The sequence below is a fragment of the Poromitra crassiceps genome, assembly GCF_964638095.1.
Source record: "Poromitra crassiceps genome assembly, chromosome: 1".
NCBI lineage: Eukaryota > Metazoa > Chordata > Actinopteri > Beryciformes > Melamphaidae > Poromitra > Poromitra crassiceps.
Genome location: NC_139623.1, coordinates 66,931,086 through 66,953,448, shown reverse-complemented (window position 1 = coordinate 66,953,448; position 22,363 = coordinate 66,931,086). Strand labels below are relative to the sequence as shown.

General features: G+C 45.6%; 1 protein-coding gene across 1 annotated transcript in view; it reads right to left on the bottom strand.

Annotated features, from left to right (window-relative positions):
- Positions 1-238: 238 nt before the first annotated feature.
- The window catches only part of LOC310791252 (terminal nucleotidyltransferase 4A-like), a gene marked incomplete at its 3' end in the record, with an annotated part of 33,480 nt that continues 11,355 nt past the window's right edge, over positions 239-22,363 (bottom strand). Inside the window, exons 3-12 of the mRNA XM_083652932.1 lie at positions 18,798-18,844; positions 17,736-17,856; positions 9,967-10,074; positions 9,726-9,854; positions 9,060-9,273; positions 8,204-8,330; positions 6,420-6,523; positions 1,965-2,155; positions 1,633-1,758; positions 239-868 (exon numbers count right to left, since the gene is read on the bottom strand). Coding sequence (XP_083509058.1) covers positions 239-868; positions 1,633-1,758; positions 1,965-2,155; positions 6,420-6,523; positions 8,204-8,330; positions 9,060-9,273; positions 9,726-9,854; positions 9,967-10,074; positions 17,736-17,856; positions 18,798-18,844 — 1,797 coding nt within the window. The remainder of the gene's footprint in view (positions 869-1,632; positions 1,759-1,964; positions 2,156-6,419; positions 6,524-8,203; positions 8,331-9,059; positions 9,274-9,725; positions 9,855-9,966; positions 10,075-17,735; positions 17,857-18,797; positions 18,845-22,363) is intronic.

Genomic DNA, 22,363 nt, shown 5'->3' with positions numbered 1-22,363 from the left:
ATACCTCAGGACCTTCAACTGTTAAGAGCTGAGAAGCATTGCTTAGTGCCTTTCCACAATATTAGCAGACAATCCTCATCGACTTGGACCTTCAAGGACAATGACAGTGGTTCACTGAGGGCCTCCCACAATGACCGGTGTATTGAGAATCAGTGAGGGAGTTTGAAAGTAAGAGTCCAGTTGCACTTTTTAAGGCCTTCAGCAATAAGAGTCAAGTTGATCGAGTCAAACCAGCGTTTCATCTGCTCTGTGTGTATGTGCTGAGAGGGGGAAGGCTGTCCCGCTTCCTGTGTTGCCACGGGTTACGGTGGTACTGCTGCTGATTCCTGAAGCCAGGCGCCGGGTTGTTTTGCCCCTGGGAGGCAAAGTGGCCTTGGAGGCTGAAGTGAGCTGGAGAGTGGCTGGGACCTTGCAGGTTGCCGCCTTGGTTGTGCTTGAAGCTGAAAGGGGGCGGCTCCACGGGGGCGTTGTCGTGGTGGTTGGGTCTGGCGTTGTCGTGGTGGTTGGGTCTGGCGGTGACGTCGTGGTGGTTGGGTCTGGCGTTGTCGTGGTGGTTGGGTCTGGCGTTGTCGTGGTGGTTGGGTCTGGCGTTGTCGTGGTGGTTGGGTCTGGCGGTGACGTCGTGGTGGTTGGGTCTGGCGTTGTCGTGGTGGTTGGGTCTGGCGGTGACGCCGTGGCTCTGGCCCCTCCCACCTGCCTGAGGGTGCTGCAGCTCGCATAGGGGGCCGGTGGGGTCGGCGTGCTGGGACACGTGCGCAGGCTGGGACGTCTGGCGGTGGACAGCGGTGATGGAAGGCAGATTCTCATGGTAAAACTGATAGTCGGGGAGGGAGGGGATGGCTATGTTTCCTGGGAGGGACATCCGGACCTGGACAGAACCCGTAAGAGCAGAAATTAGATATTTGTTTTAAAGTCAAGCTGAAATGAATTTCTATCTTAGATCACAGCCCTGGTTACTATTTAACAATGTATGCAAAAAGAAAACACACACATAGTTTAGGGATGCACGATGAAGGAGCTGTGCAGGAAATGGAGTTAAAAGTTCCAGGCAACTTGACACGCTCTGGGGCAGAACCTCCAAATTTGCATGCTGCAGGAAACAGGCGTTCAGGACACAGAGAATGATAGAGGTGCCATTCTCCATATTACAAGGCAGTGAGTGTACCATCAAAATTATTTAAAAGCTGTTAAAAGGTTAAGAAAATCACACCCAGGTGCTGAAGTAAGCGGTGCAGACATACCGAGTCCGACACCACTTAACCAATTTCAACTAAAAAAGAAGAAAATTGCTCGAGTGACATCACTGATGACATCACGACTGCCTGATGACATCACAGTCGAGCAATTGCGTGACATCACTTCCAGTTGTTTGACATCACTCGCATGATCTTGCAAGACGACATCCCGTGCTCCTGTATGGATTCGCCCAGGTCACTTTTCAGGTGACTACACACAAAGTGTCACTTATAGAAGCAGTTGTACAGCTTCAAAAAAGTTACATATTGGGGCTTTAAGTGACAAGATCACATCACAAATGTTAATAAATGTGTGTCCTTTTGCACAGAAACTGCATAGCATAGCTTAGCTAGCAAGTCCATGCTCCTATGCAACCTGTGAAGAAGTCAAACTGACCTGTGGGGCAGCAGCTGGATGTGTGGCCCTGAGGTCAGGAGCCATCTGCATGACTAAAGGGACAGAGGCCAGGCTGAGGGCATGAAGGTGGATAGCAGTGTTACCGCTGGGAGGAGAATCGGACTCCTGGAAAACATCAATTCACACACAGATATTAACCAATTAGCACAGACTGAAGAAGCAGAAAAATCCACATTGCTAGTAATATTCCACTTTAATAAATCATAAAACACAAGCAATGGATCACTGATGCAGACTTTAAATGATAAAACAACAGAGGCATTGAACAAACAACAAAATAGGATATCAGTAATATTCTTCGGTCTTCTTACTATGTCGCTTCCAGAGCAGGAGGAGAGCGATGATGATGATGACGATGCAGAGGAGGAGTGGTGCTGGGGACTGGGGAGGGAGACAGGAGAGGGCGAGGGGGAGTCGGCACTAAGGGGGGAGGACGAGTCCCTCTGATCCTCCATGGAAGCCAGCATCAAGCTGGCAAGGTCCTGCTCACAGGTCTCTATGCCTAGGACCAAACACAACTACATAGTTAACACATTCAGTGCCAGCGACGCCATATGGCGTCATTAGAAATTTACCGTAGAGTGCCAGCGACGCCAAATGGCGTCAATAACTCGAATTTTTTTTTTTGACGGGGGGGTGTCGATCTATGCCTCTTACATCGCCTCTTACAATATCAGAGGTATTGAATGTGTCTAACCTATTTTACAGAACCCTTAGGTGGCGACAGCGCTCTCCAGATGAGAGAACGTGGAGTGAAACACACAGAAGAAGTCCCCATGTCGTTGGGGAAAAGCAGGAAATCGCATCGCATCCGTCCGTATGCAGCTGCTTCATTGAAGCAACGTTTAGCTGTGCCCCTGCAGCAGCCAATCTGCTATCACAATTGAGCACCTCGGTGTCCGCTGCAACAGCCTCCGTGTCCGCTGCAACACCCATTTGCATGATCAGCCGTGGATTTGTTATTATTCTCAACTTGAAGCATGGGAGCTGGTACACGCGGCTGTAAAAAAGCAGGATCTAGCGGACTTTTTCAGTGCTGAGCACAGGCAGAGAAAACAGCAGAGCAGAGAGACACTCCTCCCACAACGGGGGGGGGGGGGGGGGGGGGGGAGGAGGAGGGGGGGAGGTGGGCACGCAGAGCCAAGTACACAACACAGACCCAGACAGCAGGACAGGGTTGGCAAACGCAAGCCAGAATATCCGATGCCCACCAGCAGCAAAAGATCAGCAAGAAGCTGCAACCAGCAGCGCATGCAGGCGCCAGCCCTGCTGGTTTCAGCTAAAAATATTATTCTTCCAAACAAAATTCCCTTGCCTTCACTGTTTTATTGAAGGAAATTATTTTTGAGGTGTGACTACATCAGAAAATTAGCTTCAGAGTCAGTGATGTGCTTGAAATGTTTAATTTCACAAAAGGCTCATTATCTCAGCTCGTAGAAAAAAAGCTCTTTTTTTCGTTCAATCAAGCTATCTTCTCCGGCTCATAACTAAAGAACGGAAAATGGGATCAATAAACTTTTTTTTGCAGGTGATAGAAGAGAGTCTCATCGTTATTTGTGCGTGTTCAGTGTTTACATAGTAATTATTAAAGAAATTATATGACTGTTTTAAAATGCATTGCGGCCTATGTGGCACAGCAAGCAACCTTTTGCCCAAGGGCCGTGGCACTTAAAGTGTTAAAGACCCTGGCAAGCAAAATGCACCAAAACCTTCCAACTATGTCATTTAGGGTCTTATGTGACTAATTGTAAGCCTCAGAAAGTAGGAGACATTAGTTTCAACCCAGATCCTAAATATTGCCATTTCCCTCTTTTCACTGTTTGCAGAGGCTGGGGTTGAAGTGGGCGGTGCTTAGGGCTCAAAACTGACTACCATATCCCGTCATAAAGGGATAAAAGCAAAAAAGCAAGCAAAAGCAAATCTGAGACGTTACTCGCGTATGCGCTGTGTCATTCTGCATTTGCCAACCCAGTGACTGTCTCTCGCTCTTGGGCTCCAGAAAGCTCTGCAACATTCCAGCGCAACTAGACCGTTGCAGAGTGCTGAGATTCGGACAGCATTTGAGGAAGCGAGTCGCGAGAGGCCTCAACTCCAGGGAGAAACACATCGCGTTTCTTTAAATGCGTGTTTCAAAAGTCTGATTGTGGCAGTTCTTTGTATGTACATTAAACGCATTAAATATGCTCAATTAAACACAACATATCTGTTGGCTATTTTCGATGATTTTATGACATTTATGGGTCTCTGAGGAAAACAGTCAGAGTCTTTGAACGAGCGGAGGCTCCGCTCCGCTTTCACAGACACACACACAGGTCCCACCCACACAGTCTCAGCAGAGAACAGCATACCGGTAGTTGAATCGCATTGGGAACTACAGTACGTTCTTTTCAGCCTAAACAGCCGACAGTGTGCGACCAATCCCTCTGTGTGTCGGCTTGCTTTGATGCATGCTTGCTTGACCAAACTCCCTCCCTCTCTCTCTCTCTAACTGGAAAAAATTAACCCTTTCCTCCCTCTTCCCGGTTACAACAGCTATACTCTTTCTCTCTCTCTCTGTTAGTATTGTCTTAGCATTAGTAATGTTAGCTTACTAACATTTTGTAGTTAAAATTAGTGTTAGTATTTAGCCTATTACTGTAAATGTACTACAATAGAGTACCGCAGGGATGACGTATTTTTGTAGTCGCAATGCGGAAGTCCCGGACTTCCGGGTTCTTCACTGTTTCTGCCTATGAGATTTTTGAATGGGTTTTTGGTGTGATGCTTAAAATAAGGTCTGTGGTTAACGCAAGCTTATTCAAGCGCGAACCAGTGTTCAGCAGGATAATCTTCACACGTGAGGACCACTTTCATGAGTTTTGAAGTGTAAATGCGAGCCCTAGAAGTAAAAAGCTCATGCTAAGCTATTCCAGAACTACACACTGTCACATATGCTTCCACGTCACCACAGCCAAATTCAACTGTGAGCTGACAGAGAGCAGTGTGTGGGACCATTGAGATATATAAATATGAAAAATAATTTTATATGTCGATGTGTGGGATGGGGAACATGCATCCAATTAGTTAGCAATCACTTAGAGACACACACGCGAATAAAATAAAGAAGTTTATTAAACATAACTATAAACCAACTGACAACTATTATTCATCAAAAACCTGCAAATTAAAATCTGCACGACACTGTCCTGTAAATTATCTCCCGACGCAATTAATTGTAGCCCCGGGTTAAATCCCCAGAGTTATAATGAGCATACGTTAAGAATATTGACCTGTCACTTTATAGTTTGGTAACACTGTCAAACAGCTCCAAACGTGGTGTGACAAACTAACTTGCTAGTATTGCTCGTCTTTAACAGCTTCTGATTGGTCAGTCTAGAGGTACATCACGTTTCTCTAAAATGCTATTGGCTAATGGGGCGGCTGGGCGGGACTGAGTGTTGGGGTCTCTCTCCTCAGAGAGCCTGGTGACGCGAGGTTAGGTTTTAACATTACGGTCACAATAGTTTGTGTGTGATAGTGTGTGCACTGCTGTGCACTGATATAGTGCGTCTGTTTTCCTCTTAATGTAGCGCTAGCAAGCCAAGTCTACTATTTTCTAGTACTCTACAATTAGCCTGACTCAAGTGTGTTTGTACGGCTAATAGGCTTGGGCGGTATCTATTTTTTCATACCTAGAATGTATACGACTACGGTAAAACTACAATTGGAAAATACGAATAAATCTAGTTTGAAAAAGCGAGTGGCCAATAGCTGTCTGACTGAATGGTGAGACGAGGGAAAGAGCCATGTTCGCCCTTCGGCGTGATGACGTATAATCATCGACTCAACAGTGTCGTCTCATTTAGCCGTTTGCTAGCTAGCGCCCTTTTAACGGCACGTAAAAGCTTCAAAACTCATAAAAGTGGTCCTCATGTGTGAAGATTAACCTGCTGAACACTGGTTCGCGTTTGAATAATCTTGCGTTCACCACAGACCTTATTTTAAGCATCGCGCCAAAAACCCATTCAAAAATCCCATAGGCGAAAACAGTGAAGAACTCTGTTTTCCGGACTCATTCCTGCCGTACTCTATTAATGATCGTCTTAGTGTCGTGCTATTAGTGCCATTGGCATTAGTGTTTATGTTCACATTAATTAAGTATTCATGAATTAATTTTTAGTGATAGTATATTTATGTATATATTTGGATATATGTGACCGCAAAAGGCAATTTATTATTTTGGCTGGCAAAAAATATGCTTGGACCCTGAACAAGAATGTTTTAATGCAGACTTACAGTATGTTGCAGGCACTACTAGAATCATCATACTGGTGTCATTGTATGCATCAAAAGGGTTAAATCCAGCATTTATCAAGTGGTTTAGAGGAGATTTCAAAATATCCAGATATATATTGTGTATCGCGATATAGCCTAAAAATATTGAGATATTATTTAGAGGCCATATTGCCCAGCCCTAGGTGGGCGGATCGAACCCAAAAATATTGATACTACTGTCACGGTCTGGCTTAGATGTGGTAGGTATTTGTGGCTGTCATCAGAAGGGGGCATTAGCAATGGGAGTGTTCGCAATCCCCTCAAGTAAATCCTTACAGAAGACGGCGGCCACTGGGACCAAAGTCTCCAGTGCGATCATATCAACTTTCTGGAGCTCATGGCGATGTTTGGGAATGGCTCACAGACAAAACTTCACAACATTTTAGCCAGGTCCAATCAATTTGAATGTCATTGAAGCCCAGCACACATGTTTAATATGAACACAAAGTTACCGTGGTTCTCCAGCTTGGCGTACTGCTTGGCACCCCACTTCTTGATGGTCCAGTCCCTATAGGCCAACACTTCTGGGCTGACCTTGATGATGCGTCCCAAAGTGCTGCAAGGTCAGAGAGGAGCACAGTCCAGAACAGAGAGGAGAGCACAGTCCAGAACAGGAGATGAAGGTCAGAGAGGAGAGCACAGTCCAGAACAGAGAGGAGAGCACAGTCCAGAACAGAGAGGAGAGCACAGTCCAGAACAGAGAGGAGAGCACAGTCCAGAACAGAGAGGAGAGCACAGTCCAGAACAGAGAGGAGAGCACAGTCCAGAACAGAGAGGAGAGCACAGTCCAGAACAGAGAGGAGAGCACAGTCCAGAACAGAGAGGAGAGCACAGTCCAGAACAGAGAGGAGAGCACATTCCAGAACAGAGAGGAGAGCACATTCCAGAACAGAGAGGAGAGCACAGTCCAGAACAGAGAGGAGAGCACAGTCCAGAACAGAGAGGAGAGCACAGTCCAGAACAGAGAGGAGAGCACAGTCCAGAACAGGAGATGAAGGTCAGAGAGGAGGGCACAGTCCAGAACAGAGAGGAGAGCACAGTCCAGAACAGGAGATGAAGGTCAGAGAGGAGAGCACAGTCCAGAACAGGAGATGAAGGTCAGAGAGGAGAGCACAGTCCAGAACAGGAGATGAAGGTCAGAGAGGAGAGCACAGTCCAGAACAGGAGATGAAGGTCAGAGAGGAGAGCACAGTCCAGAACAGGAGATGAAGCCAAAATGATGAAAAACCAAAAACACAAAGAAAGGCTAAAACATGACTGATGTAACTTCTAAAATAACATGTAGGAGGTGAAATTCCTTGTAAGGATAAAAGGCTTACTGTAACCCTTCTGCCGAGCTCAAAATTCTTTGTATGCCAGCCCCCACTGTGTTACTGTCAAATATGTGATTGGTTGATGTGATTGATTACTGTGTGAAAAAGCCTCTCCATTTCCTTTTCTGGTTCATTGTCTTTTAAAATATCCGTGCATCAATGTCAACGTTTCCTAATTGAATGATTCTCCGCTTGCTGAATTTATTAGAGGATATCTTCAGTGTCATGACCCAACAAATGACTTTGTAGTGCTTTAGCTGCCTAACTGTTATTTATTTTTTCTTCTTCGTTTTTGTCATTGAGATCTGCACTTTTCCTACATGACAGTTAGTTACCACTTTAATCTTCATGTTCCCCCACAGACATGGATTGTAAAAAAAAATTAAAATAAATCACACCTAGGTGTTGAAGTAAGTGGTGCAGGTTTGCGCAGGTCGGACCCTTCTTCCCCAGCCCCCTCTCCCTTCTCTCTGGCGCTCTGTGTGCATGCGTGTGTGTTTCACCAGCTTTGAGCCACTTTCTGCCTCCCCTCGTGCACACATCTCGGGTGCACTGCTCAAATCCCGTGCTCACATCTCAAATCCCGTGTTTACATCTCAGCTCAAACGGACAGATGGACACACGATGTCACTTATAGAAGCGGCTGCACCACTAAATATGAAGCTGCAGCAGCTATAGAGAGATTGTACATTGCAACTTGTTTGATGTTTCTATTTCAGGCAAGTTTGACTCTTTTTTCTTTATTTTCTCAGTTAAATTGTATTTAAATTGAAAATAAATTCAGTATTAAAAATACAAGTATTTTCAAGTTCAATAAATGCAGGATTTTGTCAATGAGCAATCGCAATCGTGTGATCTCAATATCAGTCAAAAATAATGGTGATGATTTTGGCCATAATGGAGCAGCCCTAGGAGGAACTGACCTGTCGTACTCTTTGTTGGGGTAGGCCCGTGCCAGAGGAGACACGCCATGACTCAGCACCATGTAGGCAAAGTCAAACACCTGCTTGACCTGCAGGATCCCGTACGAACTCCTGCCCACGTCGTTCCCTGTGAAGACGACCGAAGGAGAAAACAGCACAGGAAGATTACAACCCAGAATAACTGGGGACGATGCAAAGTACACTACAACCTGGATATAAGCTTGTGTGAAATGTGGCTATGCAGGCTGCTGAACTTGCTTTTGCAAAAAAGGGCAATTTTTCCTTAGGGAACGAATGAATGTTTACTGCATAGTTTGCAACCCACCCAGAGCTCCACATCGGCCTACTGTGTGAAGCCATTTCTCAGAGCCTCCGTATGTGTCCAAAAGTAGACTAACTGATTCTGTTCATTTTAGGGGGGGGGGGGTAATCTTAAGTTTTTTGGGGTGTGCTGTGAAGAAATGTCATTTGTCTTTCTTCAATAATGAACAGTATGGCTCTCTCCTATTTGAGCCCGTCGATTCAGTGTTGTAGGGAAGGAGGTTCCCAAAGTGTGTACCCTGGCACCCAAAGTGTGTACCCTGGCACCCAAAGTGTGTACCCTGGTACCCTGGCATGCTGGTGTGCCATGACAACTTTGCAGGGGTGCCGCAGAATCTGCTTGTTTCACATTATGATTTTTCCTCTCACTTAAAAACTTGACCTCATATCAACTTGATTTTATTACATGTACAATGTAAATAAGTAAGTAGTAAATAAGCGCTACATAAGCGAATACAACTTGGCGAATACTGCACAACCAACATCACATTCATCACAGCAACTCATTCATATAACAATCATCCAGCCATCTGACCTGGCTGTAGTGGATCTTCTATACAGAGCATGGATGGCCTGTTTCCATTGCCCATGGCCTCCATCATGTCCTCCTTGTCCAGGTATTGGCCTCCGTTCTTCACGCGGATGCCGGACTTCAGGTAGTTGAAGTCGCGGCCGTATAGCTCAAAGAACTCAATGAGCAGGATGCCCAGGTTGATGTTGGTGCGCCGCGTGTCGATCCGCGGGTGTAACTGTGACAGATAGGACAGGGGGAACACATTAGTGACACCATTTTCTCCCCAATTGTACTTGGCCAATTTGTTGCCCCGGTCGCTGCTCCACCCTCTGGGGAGAGCCGTAGACTAGCACCATGCTTCCTCCAGCACATGCGCAGTTGCCAGCTGCTTCTTTTCACCTGACAGCAGGGAGCTTCACCGGCAGGACGTAGCACGTGGGAGGATCACACTATTCCCATCAGTTCCCTGAGTTCCCAGAGGAGGCGCTAGTGCAGCAGCGACCAGGACACATACACTCAATCCGGCTTCTCAACCGCAGACACAGCCAATCGTGCCTGTATGGATGCCCGACCAAGCCGGAGGTAACACGGGGGCGTGACCCTCATGCTGGTAGGCAGGGAATCTAGCGCTACACTACCCGGACGCCCAACGGACGTGTGGGTTTTGAGGTAAAAGCATATGTGTACCTGCAGAAAGCTGATGGCCATCAGTATGAGACTGTAAGAGCTGATGCCTCCAGTGAAGACTTCATTCAGGTCCCTCTGCAGTAGGAACTGCTTCAGCACAAAGATCAGGTACGGCAGGACAGTGTACCTCTGGCAGACGGAGAGACCCCCAAAAATGTGGTTACCTGTGTGTTCTCAGTTACTTTTGTGGGGAAAGGGGCGGGGCGGGGGGGGGGGGGGGGGCACAGTTTTCCAGGCTCACCTTGAGGTAGCTCTTGATCAGCTGTGCTGCTCTGACTGCCGTCTCCACATTGAAGCTGATGTCCACTTTCACCTCCGTCTCCTGGTCAGTCAGCTTGATGATCGGCACCTAAAAACAGGCCAAGGTTCAATCTCAATCAACGTCGAGAAAACATGCAACCTAAATAGTGATAATGATAATTCAACAAATTGTTTAAAAAAGAAAGTACACAGTTATTGGTGGGTTCTCGCCACATTTTAGTGAAATGGTGCGATTTCTTTTTTGAGCAATTGACTTGCTTGAATTTCAATTGCTTGAACCACAAACATTGAGCTCTAACTTTACCCTAAAAAGGCTTCAGGAAATACACTCCAAGGGACCCATCTTACACCCAGTGCAAGGGCAAGAGCAAGGGCAAGGGCAAGGGCAAGGACTATCTTTGATCGTTTCTAGCACTCAAAATCTAAATTTTTTCTGTTAATTACACTGGGTCAGTACGTCAAAGGACGTCAGTGAGCCAGTGGTAATTAACTCATTCTCTGCCAGGGTCATTTCGTTCTGTGTGCTCCCAGTGCCAGGATTTTGAGCATATTTCCTGATCTTCCAGGACCCACAGAATATTCTGTGCTAGGAATAAAATTACACAACATATCTCACAATAAAGCAGAGACTCTCTTCTTACCCCTTGTAAAAAACTGAAACTCTCCCATGTTTCCTTGTTTAGTTACAAGCAGTGGAAGTTAGCTTGTTTTCACTAAAAATGCCCTCTTTGGGACAGAAATATGAGATAAAGAGGTTTTTAGTGAAGGACACCGTTTCAAGCAGAACTCTCTTTTGAGCCTTTTATTTTTTGCCTCAGTGACACATCAGACATATACAGTATTTGTTTTCCCAAATAAATAAATAAAAAATAAAAAATAAGAGAATGTATTTTACAGTTGCCATGTGGATTTTTAGCTTAGCTTGATAAAAGCATAAACAAATGGAACGAACCCTTATGTGGTCACACTCACACACTCTCTCTCTCTCTCTCTCTCTCTCTCACACACACACACACACACACACACACACACGTGACACACACACACACACACGAGTGCTGTAACGTTACCTGCTGTCACGTTACCTCTCATAACTAACGTTAGCACAGAAGATCACACAATAGCTACGTTAGTGCTGTAAACTTTGAAATGTTTATGTGACACATGTTTCGCCTTGGTTGCTGGGGACGGGTGTGTGACGCGGTTTGACGTATCCATGTGATTCCCCCTCCCTTGAGTGTGACAGAACTCTCCCTTGAGAGGGAGAGCTGGCAAGAGGAAACGCTGTGAAGGGGAGCCTTCGTCGCCATGGCGCTCCGTCGTGGAGCAATAACAAAAACGCTGGCGTCTTCCTTGCCATCGTCGCCAGCCGAGAACTCTGGATCGGACTCTGTTTCGACCACAGGCTCCACCCATAAATACTAAACTAGCGGGTTCCTTTTATCAGTTTGACTTGAAACAATGTCACAGGCTGGGAAAGTGTCTGATGTAATGTAAACAGCCAAAACATGAAAGTACGTCCGAGTACGTCTTTGGCACAGAACGCCATTGTTAAAAGTACGTCCGGGTACGTCTTTGGCAGAGAATGAGTTAAAACAAAAAAGGGAGATTATAGAAACTATGAGCTCACACACCAGTGATGTCACTGCATTGTGAGTGACATCACTGTGGTGACTCAACTTAACTCAAATCAACTCTCAATAAACTGTTGAACTAAATGAATGCATGCAAAAATTTTGGCGTTTTCGGATATGTGTGAGATTTAGGGTGACTGTCCCCTAAAGGTGACTAATTTGCATCCCTGAGTCTGTTTGAGACGGGCAAATAGAAACAGACTAGAACTAGAAATAACCGCCTCGCGGTTGTATGTCTCCGCCAACAAGTCAAGTGAGCAGTCTACATCCATGTCTGTCCAGACTCATACAGTCTACATCCATGTCTGTCCAGACTCATACAGTCTACACCATGTCTGTCCAGACTCATACAGTCTACATCCATGTGTGTCCAGACTCATACAGTCTACATCCATGTCTGTCCAGTCTCATACAGTCTACATCCATGTGTGTCCAGACTCATACAGTCTACATCCATGTGTGTCCAGACTCATACAGTCTACATCCATGTGTGTCCAGACTCATACAGTCTACCTCCATGTGTGTCCAGACTCATACAGTCTACCTCCATGTGTGTCCAGACTCATACAGTCTACATCCATGTGTGTCCAGACTCATACAGTCTACATCCATGTGTGTCCAGACTCATACAGTCTACATCCATGTCTGTCCAGTCTCATACAGTCTACACCCATGTCTGTCCAGACTCATACAGTCTACATCCATGTCTGTCCAGACTCATACAGTCTACACCATGTCTGTCCAGACTCATACAGTCTACATCCATGTCTGTCCAGACTCATACAGTCTACATCCATGTCTGTCCAGACTCATACAGTCTACCTCCATGTGTGTCCAGACTCATACAGTCTACATCTATGTGTGTCCAGACTCATACAGTCTACATCCATGTCTGTCCAGACTCATAAAAGCACAAAAACCTTGAAGCCCACAGCGCAGTGGGTGTGGCCATTCAGCCTCATGGCACTTTAGGCAATGTTTCGGGGTTTCCTCAACGAGACGGACATGGCTAATCATTTTACACATGGAAAATGGTCGTACCCTATGACTCAGCATGTCCGAGTTTTCCGCACGGAAAGTGGAGCCTCTGATTGGCTGGGCTGTAACGGAAGTCCAACTATCTGCGTGCATCGTGTAGAATGTACCGCCCCACGAGTTGCGTCACGCAAATAAGGAGGTCCATGGTTGGTCAATTCATGTCTGTCACACTTTTTTGGTGCGGTGCCCAGCCCCAGACTGGCTACTGCGAGACTACCCCCAACTCTACCTACCTACGTTAGTTTATGATCTTGCAACTGCCTTTCAATTTGCTTCCTCTGGTCCATAGCACATCATTGTTGTATATATTGTGAGGTTTTAACTTTCTCTAGTGTTGTTATTGTACTAAATGTATATTATTTTTGTTGTGTTGTGTTGTTTGGTCTTGCCTGCCGTTTCTGCCTCTTGGCCAGATCGTCATTGTAAATGAGAGTTGGTTCTCAATTGACTTATCTGGTTAAATACAGGTTAAATAAATAAATAAAATACCCTCCGACCACCACCCACATATCCCTAACCACTCCCCTACCCACCCTTCGAACCCCGACTCTGGCCTTCATAGCCTTCATGGCCCCTTTCCCCTACCCTCACCACTCCCCTCCCACCACCGACATCCCCCCTAACCACTCCCCCTACTCACCCATCGAATCCCGACTGTTTAGGACAGGGGTGGCCAAACTACGGCCCGCGGGCCAACTGCGGCCCGCTGCCCGTTTTTAAGTGACCCGCCATGAATTTAGAAAAAAATAAATAATAATTTTTTTTTTTTTGCTAAAAACGTTTTTCCGTTTTTCCATTTTAACTCATTCATGGCCAGTTTAGGACTGCCAATATTTAGCACAGGCCAAAGATTTTCATAATTGTTGGTCATCTTTCAAGACCCACAGTAAATTATCTATTAGCACCAAAGTGATTTGCAATACCTCAAAATGAAGATGTACGTCTCTGGGTTCCAGGGAAACAAAAGTGAGCTTTTAGCATGTTCTGTACTCTACTTATAGCCATTTATATACACCCTGTTTTCACCAAAAAGGTCTCTCTGAGAAGACAAACAGGAGAAAAGGCAATTTTTGTAAAAGACACAATCTCAGGCAGAACTCGCTCTCAATTCTTTTATTTTGAACTGTATTGACATCAGACATGTAAATATTATTCGTTATGACACAAATGACAAAAAAAAAAAAATATATATATATATATATACCTACATGAAGTGCTTTTTTTACATTCAACAATACAGTTTACTCAGTGTGAGTGAGTGTGCAGACAGACACACAGACAGACACACAGACAGACAGACACACACACACACACACACACAGAGAGAGAGTTCTGTCCACAGCTGCTGCTGGATCGCACCTCTTCCCAGGGAACACTACTGATCGCCCCGCAAATTAGCATAGGAGGGGAACACCAAACTGGTTTGAGATCAGCGTCTAGCCTCCTCTGCCTCTGCATCGTTTTCCTCCTCTCGTTCGGGCTGGAACGAATGCTGCGACACAGGAACGGGGTCGGCTTGGCTTTGGGACCAGGCGCTGGAACCGGATCGATCATGTTGGTTTGACTACCGCGAACAAATCAATCCAGGTTCGCCCTGCAGCAGAGGCGACCAGCGCAGCGCGCCGAGGGGTGTTTCAATGGCGTTTCTCCTCTATGCAACAGGCAGCGTTTCTCCGTTTTCTCCTCCTCTTCCATTTCAAAACAACAGCTGCGGTATGTGTTTGATAACGTGTTGTCGGCTTGTCTTTGAGGCTAGGGACCTGATAACATGTCACAGGCTGGGGAAGTCTTTGAACTACGCGCTGTACTAATAAAAACAAAAACACGTCAAACACGTCATTGGCCCTCTGGGCTATTCCTGATAACACGTCAAAGACGTCTTTGGCCATGAATGAGTTAAAGTTTAAAACGGCAATTTAAAACCTCTGGGGCCGGTTGCACCAACTGGTCTTACACTGGTCTTAAGCTAAGTTGGTCGTAACTTTACGACCTAACAGCTACGCCGGTTGCACCAAGACGGCTTAAGCCTTATTTTCACTACGACCAGGCGTAACTCCTACGCCTGGTCAGGAGGAGGCGTAGAGCCTGCCTGTAACAGAGATCTCCGCGGAGACCTTTTTGACCGTCATCGTCGTAACACCGCCAGTTCGCCGTCTTTGAAAGCACGACGTTAGATTATAACTAACTAGTTGTGTGGCTTAGCCTTCCAAAATGTTGCCGTTAGTTTTTTAAAGTTAATACATAGAATTGGGAACGTTACATTCAATTTCATTCAGACTGTCTTTCTGGCTAAATCGCTGCCATTTTTCCCCCGGAGCGAGGGAGGGTGAGAGGAGGGAGGGTGTTTTACAGTAGTGGCTGAGAGAGCGTAGTGGCACAGTGCTCCAAGCAGGTCGCGAGGCACATTATTTGCAACATCATCCAATCAGGGTGCATTCCCTGGCAATTCACATGGACGCGCATTGCTACGACCAGCATAGTTAAGACCAGTTGGTGCAACCGGCCCCTGGTCATTAAGGGCGCCTGTTCGGAGGGAGGGGAACTGGTTGGAATAGCGTGATCCTCCCATGTGCTATGTCCTACCAGTGAAGCTTCCCCTGTCAGGTGAAAAGAAGCGGCTGGCTAACTGCCCATGTCTCGGAGGAAGCATGGAGCCAGTTTCGGCTCTCCCCAGATCGGCAGAGGGTGGAGTAGCAACCGGGATAAATAAAAGTAAATTAGCACTAAGGGGGATAAAATCAAATAAAAAACCCCATTGAAATGGGTTATACTTGAGTACCCTGACCTGGTCTATTTATTTTTAAACATGTTTAATACTGAATGAATGTTTAATACTAATGTTATGTTAAATTATCTCTGTCTTAACCTGTTGGCACAGGAAAAGAAAATTTGAAAACATACAGAAATACCCATTGTAATAGCTGAGCACATCAATCAACTATGTGTCATATATTTATTTAGGTAGAAATTAAATTTTTGATGGCACAAGGGTTTTCTGATCAAGTTTTTTTGCTGCGAAAACTGCCGCGCTTAATATTGTTTGGCCCGCAACTCCTTATATTTTTCTGTATGCGGCCCACAACCAAAAAAGTTTGGCCACCCCTGGTTTAGGACCTTCCTATCCCTGGCTACAGCTCCCTTTCCCCAGGCCCACCCCCTTTGCTTGAGCCCCCATATCCCCCTAGCCCAGCGATCCCCAAAGTCCGGACTCCGGTCCGCATCCGGACCCAGACGCTGTCCTATCCGGACCGAGCCCTATAACCTACAAATCATTGAGAATTGTTACATTTCACCGAGCCGGCACATGCTTTTCTACCCTTTACGGTAGGCTACTGGTTTAATCTGCCAGGAAGCTCACAGACCAATGCATGCGCTGTAAATCATCACACGTGATGCTACTGAGCCAATCAAATATCCGATTCGATTCTGCCTGTTCCAGTCGCCAGTCGGTTCCAGTGCTGCAGGCAGAGATTGTCAGACACGGAGATATGCGAGAGTCATTTAACATGGTGTGCTCAAAAGAAACAAGTAGACCGCAAAAACAAAGATTTCGTTTTAATCCGGAGCAGGCAGACTCTTGATGTTCATTCATTGTTCTCACGGGCAGTTCAAAACCAGGCAGTATGTCAGTGCGATGCGATCCTAACCTGTCTGTGAAAGCGCCACAGGAGCAAACACACTCAAATCCAGACTGAGGGCACACTCACACATTCACTGCCCAACGGCATGTGACGTTTGCATTGCGAACGATCGATAGATCAGTTCGGCAACAGGCAGGCAGACAGACAGACAGACAGACAGACAGGCAGGCAGGCAGATAGATAGATAGAGACGCACTGAGACAGATAGATAGATAGATAGATAGATAGATAGATAGATAGAGACACTGAGACAGATAGATAGATAGATAGGGAGCTCACTTCTCTCAAGAGAAAAGGTGGAGTAAAAGGAAGAAAAGAAGATTTTCTTTCTCAAATTAAAACACTTTTAAGATGCACATTTTCCCAAAGCACTCTGTTGTATGTTATTTTTAAATGCAGCCATTATTTTACTTGAAATGAGAAAATAACATGTATTTATTATTATTGTAGGCTAGTTATTTATAATTAATCCAGTTAAATATGAAAACTAAATAAACATTGTTGATGTTTATTTTGATTTAACAGTCAGTCGTTGACTACATACAGACATTGTACCATTAGGCTACTGCAATCATTGAAGTAGCCTAAGTTCAATGGCACTGAATCATAACGCAAGCTACTGTACGTTACAATGTTCCGGACCTTTGCTTGAGGACATTTTCTCTAACTGGACCTCTATGAATTTTAATTGAGTGCCCCTGCCCCAGCCATTCCCTCTAGCCACCCCTCATATCCCCCTAGCCACTCCCTCTACCCACCCCTCATATCCCCCTAGCCACTCCCTCTAGCCACCCCTCATATCCCCCTAGCCACTCCCTCTAGCCACCCATCATATCCCCCTAGCCACTCCCTCTAGCCACCCCTCATATCCCCCTAGCCATTCCCTCTAGCCACCCCTCATATCCCCCTAGCCATTCCCTCCACCCACCCCTCATATCCCCCTAGCCACTCCCTCTAGCCACCCCTCATATCGCCCTAGCCACTCCCTCTAGCCACCCCTCATATCCCCCTAGCCACTCCCTCTAGCCACCCCTCATATCCCCCTAGCCATTCCCTCTACCCACCCCTCATATCCCCCTAGCCACTCCCTCTAGCCACCCCTCATATCCCCCTAGCCATTCCCTCTAGCCACCCCTCATATCCCCCTAGCCACTCCCTCTAGCCACCCCTCATATCCCCCTAGCCATTCCCTCTTTTGACCACCAAAATCTAAATCGGTTCATCCTTAGTTCAAGTGGATGTTTGAGGAGCCAAATTTGAAGCAATTCTCTCAAGGCGTTCTTGAGATATCGCGTTAATGAGCATGCAACATACGTACGTATGGGACAACCCGAAAACACAATGCACCGGCCACTGCTATTGCTGGGGGAGGCATGAAAATGGGCTACAAACTGAGATCGACTGTGGATCCCAGACTCATAAATGCTTAGACTGACCGTGGCTTTGTCCAGGACCTTGATGGGATACGGTCCTGCCACATTGTGTTTCCTCAGGGCCTGTTCCAGTTCCTGGAGTGGAGGATGCTCCCACTTTCCAAACACCACCAGGTCAATGTCACTGCGATCAAATACATACAATTACTTTATTGCAATACATAATGAGCCACAACTCATGAACATGCAATGCCAGGATTGCCATGGAGCTAAAGCAGCGGTTCCCAACCGTTTCACACAATGGCCAGCCTAAAGCCCCTTTCACGGAATGAGTACCGTTCACATTTGAACTGATGCCGGTACGGTACCAGTACCTGGAATTCGATTTTGTTTTCCTTCTTTTTTCCGTAAAGTACTTTTTCGGTACTTTACACACTGCAACAACAAAAATGTAGTTGTAAAATAATAAGTCCAAAATTCTCAATTTCAACATTGTTCTTTATTTAGATTAGAACATTATTTATTTAGCACCAGACAAAATAAACCTCCTCCCTACCTCTCCCCTCCAAAACCAAGAGTTGTAGCAGCAAGGTTAGTTTAGTGGGGTTGGGAAAAATGGGGGGAATAGTAGGCCTACTTAGGGGCCACCACAGCTTCCATCATCCGCTTATAGTGATCAATTTGACCTGTCCCAAAGTGATCACTATAAGAGTGCAGTGTATTATGTTCACAATAGTGATGTCAGTTAGATTTGGTTAGGTCAGAGCTATGGAATATTAAATAGTACATCTTTGCTCACTACATTATTATTATTATAAACTTTTCTTTTTAAAATACAAAAATATGAAATTATCGGTTATGGTATCGGCCATGAGAAGCAGGTAATTATCGGTTATCGGTATCAGCTGAAAAAAAATCCATATCGTGCATCCCTAGTCCAGATTGATAAATGCTGAGATTTGTGTGGAATTGACCGTACGCCCACAGTCTTCTGTCGTACGTTGAGACCCGAGAAAAAGATTTAGTCAAATGTGAATTCCAGTAAAGTGGTTGTAGTTGTGGATCTCTCAGATTTAAAAAAGGACATGAACAAACCACGTCAAAAACACACTTCTCCAACATTACCTTGTTGGGAGATATAGTCCTGTGCTGAAGCTGCCAAATATCTCCACCTGCAGAACATCATCAACATCATCAAATTAACATTAACAATCATGTCATGGTTCCTCAAACACCACATCCTTCCCATCATCTGGATCTAAACCTGTCTTGTTCAAATTAACTCAATAGTGAGGCGGTTAAGTGTGAACTCTGGGAGGCACAGACCTCTTAAGGTGTTTACAGACTCGTCCGTCAGAGCCTCGCCCCGCCCTCCCCGTAGGACGGCGGGTGGAGCGCCGTCCTACGGGGAGGGGGCACCGTCGGCTGACGGGGGCTGCTCCAAAATGTAACTCAGCGGCGACGATACGTGCGTGACATCAGCTGCACGAGAGTTGTGACTGGCCGTTGCCTTGGCTCATCGTCGTAAAGTCGCCTTCAAAGCATGACGTTAGATTATAACGAACTAGTTGTGTGGCTTAGCCTTCCCAAATGTTGAGGGTCGTTTTTTAGAATTTAATACATACATACAGAATTGGGAGAGTTACATTCAATTTCATTCAGACTGCCTTGCACTCAATCGCCGCCATTTTCCCCCCGGAGCTCCCACAGGTGGAGGGAGGGTGGGAGGAGGAGAGTTAAGTGTGAACTCTGGGAGGCATAGACCTCTTAAACCCCTTTTAGACTGGCCAAAAATCCCACTAATATCCACAAACTAGTGGCATTTTCTTCAGTCTTAAGGTTTCCAAGGCGCGCCGTTTAGCTGATAGAGCGACCCTGCAAGTGAGGTGGGTTTTACGTGGCGGCTCTGCTCCGGCTGGCCATATAAATCTTGGTGGTGGTCTAACCCATGATTTTCCAACCCTGCTTCTCGTCCTCTTGAGTTGCCGCCCCTTTTCCAGCGTGAGTCAGTGAGATTCAGTGATTCCCACAGCCTGAAATTCGACTTTCTTAAAGGTTAATTATTTTACATTGAAGGAATATGCAGAGGAAAAAAGCATCTCTCATGCACGAGTGCACCCCATAGCCCAGGCACAGACAGCATCAAGTCAGCCAGAATGTAAGTAGATCGTCCGCTTTAGCTCTTTCAAAAATAAAACCCTCGTAACGTTAAACATTTTGAGTCATGCTTTACAGCCATTTTATGTAATCTTACCATCACGAGTATTTTTGATACAATGTTTGCTGCTTCGTTTGTTGAAACACCTTTTTCTCCTCCAACGTGCAGCAGTCAGGCTGTTTACTTGTTTAAATGACATTAGTTTGACATTTTTACCAGGAAGTTTCCATTTTGTTTTGGGTGGCCTGACACAGCGCCGTCGCCATGAGAGAAGAAGGGAGAAGGGAGGGGGAAGAGACAGCCTGCAGCAGTGGAGAAACATGGGTTGAGAGTGTGATATAAAAGTTTAAAAGGCGATGCTGCTGCTGCTGCTGCTGCTACCCCCTGCTACTTTCCTGGGTAACAAAAACATGTGTACTACTGGGACTTTTTATATAAAAAAAGTATTATAGTGAGGTAGTTAAGTGTGAACTCTGGGAGGCATAGACCTCTTATAGTGAAGCAGTTAAGTGTGAACTCTGGGAGGCATAGACCTCTTATAGTGAGGCAGTTAAGTGTGAACTCTGGGAGGCATAGACCTCTTATAGTGAATAGGGGTGTCAAAAATAATCGATTATAAGATGCATCGCGGTGCGGACGTGCACGATTCTGCATCGATTAACAAATATCAAAAATTGATTATTAAATTTTTTTTTTTTTTTTTTTTATCAAATAAAATAGAATGTAAGTACATGCAGTTGTTTATTTTAATTATGGATCATAATACAATGCAATTCCAAATGCACTTTTATTTTAAAAGTAGCCACACAGTGAGAAAAAAGAAAGTGAGAAAAAATAAATCATGTATTGCGGAAAAAGTGATGCATCGATTTAAGATGCATCGTGATGCATCGTTTAATCGAATCGAATCGTTGACAGATGAATCGTAATCGAATCGAATCGTGAGGCCAGTGAAGATTCACAGCCCTAATAGTGAAGCAGTTAAGTGTGAACTCTGGGAGGCATATACCTCTTAAAGTGAAGCAGTTAAGTGTGAACTCTGGGAGGAATAGACCTCTTATAGTGAAGCAGTTAAGTGTGAACTCTGGGAGGCATATACCTCTTATAGTGAAGCAGTTAAGTGTGAACTCTGGGAGGCATAGACCTCTTATAGTGAAGCAGTTAAGTGTGAACTCTGGGAGGCATAGACCTCTTATAGTGAAGCAGTTAAGTGTGAACTCTGGGAGGCATAGACCTCTTAAAGTGAAGCAGTTAAGTGTGAACTCTGGGAGGCATAGACCTCTTAAAGTGAAGCAGTTAAGTGTGAACTCTGGGAGGCATAGACCTCTTAAAGTGAAGCAGTTAAGTGTGAACTCTGGGAGGCATAGACCTCTTAAAGTGAAGCAGTTAAGTGTGAACTCTGGGAGGCACAGACCTCTTATAGTGAAGCAGTTAAGAGTGAACTCTGGGAGGCATAGACCTCTTATAGTGAAGCAGTTAAGTGTGAACTCTGGGAGGCATAGACCTCTTATAGTGAAGCAGTTAAGTGTGAACTCTGGGAGGCATAGACCTCTTATAGTGAAGCAGTTAAGAGTGAACTCTGGGAGGCATAGACCTCTTATAGTGAAGCAGTTAAGTGTGAATTCTGGGAGGCATAGACCTCTTATAGTGAAGCAGTTAAGTGTGAACTCTGGGAGGCATAGACCTCTTATAGTGAAGCAGTTAAGAGTGAACTCTGGGAGGCATAGACCTCTTATAGTGAAGCAGTTAAGCGTGAACTCTGGGAGGCATAGACCTCTTATAGTGAAGCAGTTAAGTGTGAACTCTGGGAGGCATAGACCTCTTATAGTGAAGCAGTTAAGAGTGAACTCTGGGAGGCATAGACCTCTTATATAGGGCTTTCACACCGGCAGGGCTCCGTGCCGGTTCCGGTTCCAGAACCCTAATCTGAACTGGCCGGCGCATTCAGACCGAAAAAATAATTGGTTCGGAACCTGAAAAGTTGGTTCTCAGCGGAACCAAAAAATAGTTGGTTTTCCTTGGGAACCGTGACATCATCAGTGGGCGTGTCTCATTCTAGGCTGTGAAAACGAGCAGGAAGGAGAAGAAGGCAGTGACAACATGGAGAACAATAATTTGCAGTGGTCTCCTGAGGAAACCAAATGTTTAGTGGCGATTTGGGCATCTACCGAATCTCAAGAAAAGCTAGAAAGCAGTACAAGAAAGAGCAAGTCGTATGCCGAACTTGCAGAAGAGAGGGCCAAGGCTGGGTTCACTCGAACGCCAGACCAAATAATTAATAAACTTAAAAAAAAAAAAAAAAACGAAGGACTACCGAATAATGTCCTCCCACTTTGGTTCCGCATAAACTGGTGTGAACACGGGCTGGTTCGCCAGAAAGCACCAAGGTTCTGAGACTCCAGAACGGAACCAGAGCCAGAACCAGAACCGTGTCTGTTTGAAAGCGGTAATAGTGAAGCAGTTAAGAGTGAACTCTGGGAGGCATAGACCTCTTATAGTGAAGCAGTTAAGTGTGAACTCTGGGAGGCATAGA